Source organism: Pinus tabuliformis, chromosome 9 (genome assembly GCF_031772625.1).
Source record: "Pinus tabuliformis cultivar Carrire ecotype Pingquan chromosome 9, CPIR1, whole genome shotgun sequence".
Classification (NCBI taxonomy): Eukaryota; Viridiplantae; Streptophyta; class Pinopsida; order Pinales; family Pinaceae; genus Pinus; species Pinus tabuliformis.
The window spans coordinates 417,318,146-417,330,072 of record NC_142307.1 but is presented as its reverse complement, the minus strand read 5'-3'; the positions used below and the strand labels follow the sequence as shown (position 1 = coordinate 417,330,072).

The following is an 11,927-nucleotide window of genomic DNA, read 5'->3' as shown; positions in this document are numbered from 1 at the left end:
ATTACTTCAGAAAAATAATGAAGCGAAACAAGCTTTGTAACGAAAATTTTCAGAAAATGCCGAAACAAAAAATGCTTTACTTGTATATTTTCCAAATGAACCCTTCGGAAAATCCCTACTGTCAGATTATCGCCTCAAACCTTCGACAAATTATTCAAAAATAATAATGAAGCGAAACAGCTTTGCAACGAAAATTTTCACAAAATGCTGAAACAAAAGATGCTTTAATTCTAAATTTTCTATACAAAACCTTGGCAATCTTCTAGTGAAATGTGATGAATCTGCAAATGATAAATAATGACACAAGGAACCTTAAAGATAAAAATTTCAAGTCGTTGAAACCCCAGAAAAATCATGAGAACTTTCAAGGTAAATGTTTTTTCAATTCTCCATTAAAATTTCAGAGAAAAATACATCGGATGCCGCACTGATCTGGCAGAGTATACACATTCTTCAGAGTCGATCAAAAACTAATTCTCACGGAGAAAATCGAGAGAAGATTTCAAGAAATATCATACAGCCGCATATCTCCCAGGGAAGATATAATAGCGCCGAGCAACAAAGAAGAGATTGTTGCTCAAAGGAAAAAAGAACAAAAAAAACGCAAAACGATAACGACTATGCATCATCTTCAGCCGATGCGGGAAGATTAAGATCCAAAAATGGTATCGTCTTCTTGGCTTCAGTTGGAGCCTCGGTGTCAACGACGACAGACGACGAAGAATCGCAGTCGCTCTGGACGTTCCGCGTCTCGACCTCCTCACCAACGCCGGCGCCCTTATTTAGCACCGACCACTGCTGCCCCAAGCTGAGCTTCTCGTCACCGCTTCTGACACAGGTCTTCTGTCTCTTCTCAGGCCGGGACGCGATCCCGTCAAACAACAACAGCTTTCCGGGCAGCGCCACCTGCGAGGGGCAGTCGAAGGGATTCACGGCAGGACAACGAAGCGCAACGGCACCGTTCATGCTCTCATGCGCCCTTGCATTTATCGTGGCTGCATCATCCACACGACCGAAATCGAGAGCCGAGATGTTTAGATCGATAGCTCTGCTCTCCACGGCTCTGTTAACATAAATTGTCTTCCAGGCAGCGGCAGCGGCAGCTTCTTTAAAGCAAGGGTTTCCATTTGCGTTACCAGTAACCCTTGCCGCGTCCAAGTATTTGGCGCTGTAGAAATTCCTCCAGGAGGCATCAGAAGGGGGGCCGGATCGAGCTACGATGACGTTCTTAGGACTCGACCAAGATTCCACCGTGCTGGTCTGGCTGCTACTCTGGTTGTCCCTCGGGGTGGCAAAATTAGTCTTTGCCTTGGCGCCCCTCAGAGTCCTGGCTGCGTTATCATAAGCCCTCGCGGCTTCTTCTGCGGTATCAAAAGTACCGAGCCAGACCCGGGTTTTCTTCCAGGGATCTCGGATCTCCGCCGCGAATCGACCCCAAGGCCTCCTTCTCACGCCTCTGAAATGCACTTCTTTGGCCGTAGTCTGACCGACTCCTCTTCCACAGTTCTGCAGCTCATCTCTTGGAGCCATCTCCAACAGAAATCAAGCAAAAAGGCAGCCGAGGGAAAAGATCTGTTCTGCTGTAAAGCCCGGAAACAAGAAAATATTTTGATCTATGATCAGCCTACCGCCTACGTAAGGACTGAAGGGAGCTCCAGGGTATGGAGACTTTAAAAAGGGCTGGAGACACAAGGCGCGGAGGGGAAAGCTCTGAATGAGGGCGGACGTGCAGGAAACGTGTATTACCATGCTCAAGGGAAGTGGAGGTGGAGGAGCCTTATAGGGGAAAATTTGAGAAAGGCCGACAGATTGTTCCGGCGGCTACGCCGGCTCTAATCTACCGGCCGGGAAGGTGCCGGCAGCTGGGCCTGAGGAAACTGAGCGGTCTGCCTCGCTGGTAAGACCACCGCCGCCGGATTTGGACGTCAAGCACCCCGGCACTGCCACCGACGTACGGCAATTTTTTTATTTTTTAATCTTATCATTATTTTATATCTCCCTTAAATTAAGTCGGCCAGAGAGAGAAAAGTCAGTAAGGTCAGACCGCGCCGCGCTTCTCTCTCTTCCTCTTCCTCCGTTCCTGACGGCGCCGTCTGCTCCGCCGTCGGGCCGCCTGCCGCGTCCCCACTGACGTGACGTGACGTGACTGACAAAACCTTCACTACCTCTCCCCCTTAAATAAATCCTCTCTAATGAATTTTAGTTGGTTAGTTAAGCGCTGTTTGATGATCTGTAGCCCTCGGGTTGGCTTGGACCAGCGAGCAGAAGGCGCCACGTAGCCATTCCCACCCTGCTCCTTCATGGCCATCACATCGCCACATATAATATAAAAGATATATTAATTTATTTGCTGCGAGATTACGGTTTTTCAACTTTTGTCGCTGAGCCCTCGGTTTTGGTCATGGGAGGTTTCCGTCTCGTGCGTTGTAACGAAATTCTGGCGGAGTTGTGCGCATGTGCTTACATTATTGTTATTATTGTTTGTGTATCAAAATTTAACGGCACCTCAGATGTTTTCTTGTTTCCGAGACAGAAAACGTGAAACTGTGACCACCAATACACAACGGCCGTCCACCCACACGTGACCTCATTCAACCCTCACGCTCTTGCTTTAACCCCCCGCCCCTCCCTTTTTTTAATTAATTTAAGACAACCATTATTGCTTTTTTTCCTCCCTTTTTGAGGGAGGGACTCTCTCGAAATAAAATTGGAATTTGAGTAAATTGTCTATCAAATACGATTACAACTCTTCGTTACTTGTCATCAAATTTTTTATGGAAACGCTCCATATGTCTTATAACTTGGTTTTATCATCAAAATTTGATTATAGATTAAATTTCAAATTCCAACCCTGCTCGGAAACAATACAATATAAATTGAAATTTCACATGTCTACCTACCTTTGTATGGGCAAGAATTGGGGTAGTTGCAAAATACTATTTTTATGTATGATGGAAAGAAAGTCGTATTTTTCTAAAAATAGCTTGCTCTTACATGGCTCTTGGGTTTTATATTTATATATTATTATAAGTAAATAGTTAAATATATTTTTGTGTTATAATATTATTTTAATTAGATATTTTTTTAAGTTTATTTTAAGTAGTTGGAGGAATGATTAGAATCTTCTTACCTATGTTTAATTTCCCCGTAATATGATGAACTTTGATGTAATGGAATAAATAGATGACCTTTGATTTAATGGACAAAATATGCATATGGAATATATGGATTTTTTTTGTGATAAAGGTTTACATTTATTCTGAATATAGATACTCATAAAAATCTCTTCAGGATGGACACAATAGGGGGGAGCAGGGCCAAATGATAGTTGTTTGGGGTTGAAAAATGGTCAAATAAGTAACCTAACACCCATTGCTCACACCACAATGAATCAGATAAGGACTTACTCATAAAACCAGAACCTGATCTAGACCTAAACTAAGCATCAATCCCTTAGTAGTTGCCTTCTTAAAGACACCATAAATCCTAAATTTGAAATAAAATCCAACAAGATAGGGGAATATATGCTAGATATGAGAGACCACACCCTCATTGGAAAAAAATTGGGCTTTGGCCCACCAAAAAGGCTCTTATATTGTGGATCCAACAAAAATGGAAGCCTAAGGGACATATCAAGTAGGAATTGGCAACCAAAGGGTCCTTCACCATTATTTATTCTAGTCTTGAAGATCGCATGCGTATTTTTTATAATGGACAAGGAAGATTTCAAGGCTACCCCCAACTAGATACACATGTATTCACTACCTTATGAGTTTTGGGAAGAAGAGATTATGGTTGGGATAGGTAATGCCCTAGGGCACTTTGTTAAAATCTCGAAAGCTATAAAACATGCCAAGTATATTTCTTATGCCTGTATTTATGTTTATATGAATATAATTGAACCCCTACTTGAAACCATAGACATATACTATCAAGATGTTATCTGGAAGAAAAACTTTGATTATGAGCACATTCCCTTTCGATGTTGTCATTGCCATGAATATGGTCACCTCTACAACAATTACCCACCTCTTATCTTGCAACCCCCGAGGCTATCCCAGAGAACAAATACCCTAAGGGCTTTGTACACCTCTCTCATGCCACATATCTCAATGTGCTCCTCCACCTCCCCACCCTGTCAAATTTCCTAAACTTAGCAACAATTTTGAGCCCTTTTCAACCTTAACTCTTTTGTGTCTCAGTGTCAAACTCCTCCGACTATTCCCTCCATCATCAATCTAGACATGCTCGATCCTGATCCAAGTGGATGTTGGTGGTCACCTGCCTATCCCACATGGACCCCCAAACTGTCTCTTTCAGTTTTTCAGTTTCCTTAATTGTAGCACAGTTTACTATTTTTAGCAATTTTTCGGGTCCTAAATTTCCAAAGCCGTTTTGAGGCCCTAAACGACGTTTTTTTGGCAATCTTGTACCAGCGATTTTTCTATCTAAATTCATTTTTTCCATCATAGTCCTTGAAGAGATCTTTCCAATGGGGTATCATGCACATCAAACGGAGATAATATGACCAAGTCGCAACCTCGGGAAGTTGGTTGTCCAACTAACCCCAACGAGGCCCATAAACTCTTGGTGTTACATCTCCTTGGGTTAGGGTTTTGGTTGTTTAGGGTATGCTCTTATTGTTCAATAATAAAAAGGCCCTTGAGCCTCACTGTAATGCAGTTCAGAGGTATGTAGCCGCCACATCTCTTCTTAGAGATAAGCTACCATCGTCTGAGCTAGTTTATTTCCATTTCTGTCTGTAAGCATATTTCAGTATTTTACATTAATGAAATGAAGTATTATTTTTGCGGCATCTCTGTATTTATGGTTATATTTGAAATTTGTTGTGTTCCTGTTTAAATCTGGATCAGATCCACACAGTTCCCAGCCCACTCGGTTAGGCTTAGTGATTCTCCCTCCATTCCCAAAGAAGGCACATAACCAATCCTCCAACAAATTATCATGGGGGTTCCAGAAGTAGAAGCAGACCAAGGATAAAAAAACGACATGGATATGGATGCCCTCAATCTTTCTAGTATTTCCAAGGCCTGGAAAGGCAAGGATCCCAATTTGATCCCTAAGAACCAAGTGAAAATCCTCAATAAAGCCAACCAAAAAGAACACCCTCGAGGTCAAAAGGTAGCCTCAAGTACTAGCAACCATAGTCCCACCCTTGGCATTTAATTGCATTATTTCAAAGACTCATTGAAACTTCATAAAGAGGGAGAAAGGAAAGGCAAGAAGAGCAACCAACAAATCTTGGGGGGGATGGGAGATATGTTAGAGAATTCTGGTTGAATTAAGTTGATTTTACAAGTCTTCCACTCCTCGAATCCACCCCCCTGCCTTCATGCAGATCATCTCTTGGACATAAGGGACCTTAAATGCCAAGGAAAACAAAGGCCCATGAAATCTAAATGGATAGTATATCAATTCAAATTCATGATGATTCCATAAACTTAAAATATTGAAAAGTGTGCAACAAGAAATGCTTGTTGAGATTGCAACAAGATGATGGAGCTTAGTGGAAAGGAGTTGCCTTCACTAAGTGGGACCGCAGGCAAATTATGGCGCAAGTTCTATTTTTTATCCCAACAGGGATGATCACAGTATGGGTGATCACAGTATGGGTGACCATAGTATGGGTGACCACAATATGAGTGATCACAGTATGAGTGATCAAAGTCTATTTTTAGACTGGCTGTCAAAAATAGAAAAGTCAAATATTATTGTCTCATAATAATATTTGGACTATAGACTTGATCTTATTCTCTTGGAGCACTTCACGATGAGCTACGGATGTGGTACATGTAGATCCCAGAAGGAAATACGTGGTTACCTATGGGATGACTAATATTTGCATGCAGGACTTCAGTTAGAACTCAAGTGAGTTGAGTTTAGTGGACTGGAGGTGCAGTTGATGGAGTTGTGTTCAGTTTAACTTTGTTAAACTAGTTGTATTTAGTCTAACTGATCAATAGACTAGAGATGAGTTGGGTGATTTAGTTATTAATTAATTCACAAGTTATTAACTCATAATGCAACTATAGAATACATCAGTTAACTTAGTTGCATGTCAATGCATGTTCAGTTCAGCAGGGATAGGTGTTAGAGGATCAGATTGCTATCAGTTGTGACTATAGATGTGCATGATGATTTGCACAATCAGAGGGATTGAGTACGCCAATGAATTGACCAATATCAAGAATTGTAGCTTGTGCTCACGTCCAACACAGTGTGAGTGATGCTTTGGAGGTGAAATACGAGTTTGGTAAACCATTCTCATCAGTTCTTGAGCAGGTATTGAGCTGGAGAGGCAGGCAAGCAGTGGAATAGATTTGGAGATCGGATCTGAGCTGTATTGTGTGTAACAGGTGGAGCTGGTACTGGATTGCTTGTGATAAGCATTGTACTTTGTAATGTTACATGGTCTCAATCATTAATATACAGATAGTTGGGGTTTTTAGCGAGATGCTTTCCCCGGGTTACATACTGTGTTAATGTGTGAATGCTCTTGATGTTTTATTGTTATTGATGCTGCTATATTGATGATCAACGTAGAGGAGCTTATGTATTGTGTATGTATTCCGCAATAGTACATGATCAGGATAATCTCTGTTGAATATGTGTTAAATTATTCAAAATTTCTACATAAAATACTAATGAATCTATAAAAATTATAGCCTCCAAATGGGGTAGGGATTTTTAATCAGTGGCTATTGATGCACATGGTCTAGCAGATGATTTATCAATTTTTTGGAGCTTGCAAGAGTTTTTCCACCTACAAGGTTCTAACCATTAAATTCCAACTCATTGGCTTATTTGAAATATGGTTTCTCTCTTATGTTTATGGCCCTAATTCACCTCGAGACAAAGCCCACTTCCTTAATTCCATAAATTAGCTCAAATTACTAATAGCATATGTTCCATGGATCATTAGAGGAGACGTTAATATTATAAAATCACTTTTTTGAGAAGAAAGGTGGTATCCAAAAATTATAATTTAAAGCTAACTTATTTGAATAATTAATGCTCTCCACTCAACTAGTAGATCTTGATACCACAAATGGAACTTTTTCTTGGAACAACCCTAGGGGAGGCTCCTGATAAATAACTTATGGATTGGACAAGTTCCTCATTTTGAAAGGAATAATGGCAAGGGATATTTTCCTGGAATCTTCTATCCTTCCCAGTAGAGGCTCAAATCACTGGCCTATCAACTTAGATTTAGATATTTGAGCCAATCCCAAAAAATTACCTTTCCATTTGAAAGGTTTTGGTTAATCCACCCTCAATTACAGGAGAAAATCCAAGAATGGTGGAATGAATTGGTTGATTTAAAAGGTCACGCCATGTGTAGACTCCAACAAAGACTCAAATTTGTGAAAGGCTAGTTGAATAAACGGAACAAGGAAGACTTTGGGAACATCTTTCAAGCAAAGAAAGCGTTGGAAGAAAAAAAGGTGGCAATTCAATTGGATGCCATCCAGTTGGTATGATCAAGTCTCTTATTCAGGGGGAATCCCAAACCTTGGTTTAGGTAGAAGAATCCCTAAAGCAAGAAGAAACACTTTGGAAGCAAAAGTATCGGATCACGTGATTGAAAGAGGGGGAAAACGCATCTTTCTCCTACAAAACAATGATTCAACGTCAACATCATAACCGCATACTATCTCTAAAGACCCCTAGTGGCATCGAACTTCATGATCAGAAAGAAATGGAAGTTGTGTTGATTCACTTTTATAGGAACCTCTTAATTGATCCACAATTGAACAAGGAACCTGAAATTCAACACATTGTCCAACACATCCCTTCTCTATTCACTAGAGATAAAAATGAAGCTCTAATGCATAGTATATCTAAGGAATAAGTAGAAGTAGCAGTCAAAGCCATGCTAATAAAAAAGCACCAAGACCTGAAAACCAAATTTTTTCCAAGCATGTTGAGCAACAATCAAGCACAATATTTGCCAAGCAATTAAAGAATCCAAAATCTTTCTCTCTCTGTTCTTCCATCCTTAGATGCTACCTTTATCACATTATCTCCCTTGAAACAAGATAAGGTGGAGGACACTAGCAAGTTTCAACACATAGCACTTTGCATTGTAGTGTACAAAGTTATAACCAACCTCCTTAAGCCCTTGCTTCCTTTCTTGATCTCTCCCGAGCAAACTAGCTATGTGGAAGGACATCAAATCCTTGATGGCATCATGGTAGCTGATGAGGTCATCCATTATTTGAAAATTACCAAGAAGTTGTGCATCATTTCTTAAACTCGACCTATCCAAAGCCTTCGATAAACTGAACTGCTCTTACCTTTTTCAAATCATCGTCGTTTTTGGTTTCATTCCAGAATGGATTTCTTGGAACCATGCCCTCATCTCCAAGATCTTTTCCTCCATCCTCCTCAATGGATCCCCTTCCAAACCCTTTTACCTTTGTGAAACATACGTCAAGGTGACCCTCTCTCTACCTTCCTCTTCATCATAGTGGCTAAAGGATTGGGTAGGGCTTTGGAAGTTACAATCTCTCAACATAAGGTGAACGACAACAAGCTCTTTGGGGATGATGGGGATGACCTTCATATCTCTCATTTGAAATTTGTAGATGACATAATTTGCATGGGAACTCCCATAGTTCAAGAAGTCAAAGCCTTTAATTCCATTTTAGATTATTTTTATAAAGCTTCAAGTATGGATATTAATAAATTGAAATCACAAATTTTCATTTTTAACACTCCTATGACTATGTAAAATCATATAGTGGGTTTACTCAAGTTTCAAAAAAGCAAGCTCTCATCTAAATACTTGGGAACTCCTCTTGTTGAAAGCTCCATGATAACCAACTTATGGACAAAACTTACAAATAAATTCAATAACGAATTGGCCAATTGGACTTTTTGTTCTCTTAACATAGTGTGACAGCCCCTAACTTAAAGATTTTATGTAAATATGTAAATGGTTAAGTGTGGTTGTGCTTTAACTTTAAAGACTTATTTGGAAATAGTTTATCATTGTGATAAAACTGATAAAAGTTAAATGTAAATTTGTATTTATGATGTTGTTAATAAAATAAAATATCTAGAAACGGATGTTGAAGTTACACCTGGATGAGTGAGTTATGGTTACAAGTTAATTATTGGATATTGATTACCACTCATTAAGTCCTAGGAAACTAATCTAAACAATTAGATTATTAATTATCATGGGAATAATTGATCATTAACTTACCTAAAAGACATGAGGTCACCTTTGAGAGTGGGGAAGTAGAGCTCATAAATAAGCTAGTAACTATCTGCCACCTACTAGGTGAGTTGGAGGTAGTTACCAACTACCAATTGATTGGTAAAATTGTAATCCATTTTTTTCATATTACTGAGAAAGAGAGTCAAGCAGAGTTGATCTAGTGAGAGGCAAAAAAGGATAGAAGTGAGACAGAAAGGAAGAACTTGCAGACTTAGTGCTCAGGGGGACACTTTTGAGAATAGAGTCAAATTTGGGTGGAGCCGGTGAGCTTCCGTATTAGTTTCCATATTTAAAATATCAAGTTGGTACCTTGAACCTCTATCATGTGAATGTTTTTATGATGTGAGATCTTATGAATTTTGGTGTGTGTGTGTGTGGTATTTATAGCAAATGGTTGTATAAGACCTGTAGTAGATGAGTTATATAGGTATACAAAACCTCCTAGAAGAATAGCCTTAGGATGTTTTTTTCCATAGAAATATTCTTAGGATGTTACGTTAACCTACACAAATTTCATTTTATGTACATATAACTATTCATAGTAAAAATGAATGGAAAATACGTTGAACACAAGTGTTTGGACATGAACAAAAAAGTATTTCAAAGATATATTCCTAATATAAAAGAGACAAAAATGTCAGAAAAAAAAAAAAAAAAAAAAAAAAAAAAAAAAAAAAAACATATAGATATTTCAGTAACATGTCAAAATTTATTGACTTGAAAAGTTATTGTTAAGAAAATATAGGTATGGTCAGAGATGAGCATAAGGACAGTCAATTGAACTTATAAATTTATCAAATTTTGGGATAAAGTTTCCCATTAACCAAGTACATCACAAACTTAAATCCTTTAAACTATAAAATTCCTGACAGGAAGTAATTATGGGAAAACAACTTAATAAAGGAATAACTATGATTGAAAACCTTGGTCTCATGCTCTGAAACATAGAAGTCATGTTCAGGTAGATAGTGAATCCAAGGTTTTGGATCAACCGACTTGGAAGATGGCAGTTGAAATCTCCATGAGCAATGAGAATGCTTTAAATTTCACCAATGAAGGAAAAGATTTCAAAATTAACTCTGAAGATAATATTATTTGTGACCAAACAGTAAAATACAAATGCCATTCATATATCAAAGTATAAGAAAAATATAATATATCAAAGTGTAAGTATAGTAACTAAAAGGGAAATAACTTGGAGTGAATTTCCTCTAATCATGCCTCCTATAGAACTTTGTAAACATATACAAAAGTTCATATTAAATGTCAAGGAAAATATATAGTTATGGCTAAAACCCATAAAATAGAAAGAAAACAAAAATTCGATAATTTTTTTTTTATTGAAAAATGATTAGGGGTTTAAAACCCTGTCTTATTTCTAAACCAGAACTACAGGTAAGCGAATGTAGCTTAAATACATTCTTAGGGTTAAAACCCTAATTGTGTTGTAGTTGGGTCTTATAAAAACACACTATAAACATTGAATTAATGGTCGTCTACATATTAGTATATGGATGTCTAAGACTTATGTTTAGACCTGAAAAAAATAAAAAGAAAGAAAATAACACCAAGATCTATCCTTAAAAATAGGGTTTATATCTTAAAAATCCTAAATCTTAGAAGTAAAAAAATAAGGAAAAAATATAAATGTATGCCATGGAAATATTAGGGTTACAACAAAACCCTAGCCACAAAGAAAAACTAATAAAAAATAAAAATAGAAGGAAAACATTTGTATCTTTTTAAATTACCTCAAAACAAGAAAGTTGTTCTGAAAAGAACTGAGAACGTAATTTCTTGGAGATTAAAAGGACAAATCAAGAAGGACAGTGACCAAAAAAAACTTGAATATGCCAGCAGAGAAATCCTAGGGTTAAAACCCTGATAATTTTAATTTGTTAAAACACTAACAATAGCGAAGTCAATGAATTATAGTCATAGAAATTACCCATTAAAGGAAATAAATTGTAGGAGCAACATCATTTCACAAGTAGCGAAGGAATTCTCAAAAAAAAAATGAAAACTCTTAATTTAAACTCATGACCAATGGCTTAATTTAGGTAACATAACCAAAATATGTTAAAAACCCCTGTTATGCAAGATTTATGACTCCAGACAGAAATATCTCCCCTAGGTTTGGTGGGCTGACCTAGAACAACAAAAAGAAAAGGGACCTAATGTTTTCCTTAAAGTAAGTAGATGAAGGGATGAAACCTACTTGGAATCTGTCATATGTTTAACTCCTTCTTTGGCTTGAATACTCCAATTCCAGCTCCAGCTGCCAAAATTAAAACCTGCACAACCAAACAACACAAGCCAAAAAACTACGAGATCTATGTAGCATCATCTTTCTACTTTATTCAACAGATCAACATGGTTTTGAAATATATGAAAACAAAGAACTCTTTGTATTGATATAAATGGAGTGAGTTACAACCATAAATAGGTGTTGATCATGTAGAAGAGCTCCTCCAAGTTGTTGACTTGTCCTTCCTTTGTCACAGAGTGCACCTCCAATCACCCTAAATGCATGAAAAGATAACTTTCACAACAACATAAGGGTAGAATCGCTCTCCAAAAGTAAACCCCTTGCATATGGAAGGGTTCTAAATATATAAATGAGTGAGATAATCTGGGATTTCTTATCCTTTTACCAATCTTGGGATTGATATCCACTCTT

The 11,927-nt window shown here is 38.0% G+C and overlaps 1 protein-coding gene across 1 annotated transcript; it reads right to left on the bottom strand.

Annotated features, from left to right (window-relative positions):
• Positions 1–362: 362 nt before the first annotated feature.
• LOC149148921 (uncharacterized) lies at positions 363–1,760 on the bottom strand. Its single transcript, XM_089440434.1, has one exon. The coding sequence runs from the start codon at positions 1,528–1,530 to the stop codon at positions 619–621; it is 912 nt and encodes a 303-aa protein (XP_089296560.1). The 5' UTR covers positions 1,531–1,760; the 3' UTR covers positions 363–618.
• Between the last annotated feature and the right edge of the window lie 10,167 nt (positions 1,761–11,927).

Coding starts and splice junctions, on each gene's coding strand:
- LOC149148921 (XM_089440434.1), bottom strand. CDS start 1,530: ATGGCTCCAAGAGATGAGCTGCAGAACTGTGGAAGAGGAGTCGGTCAG.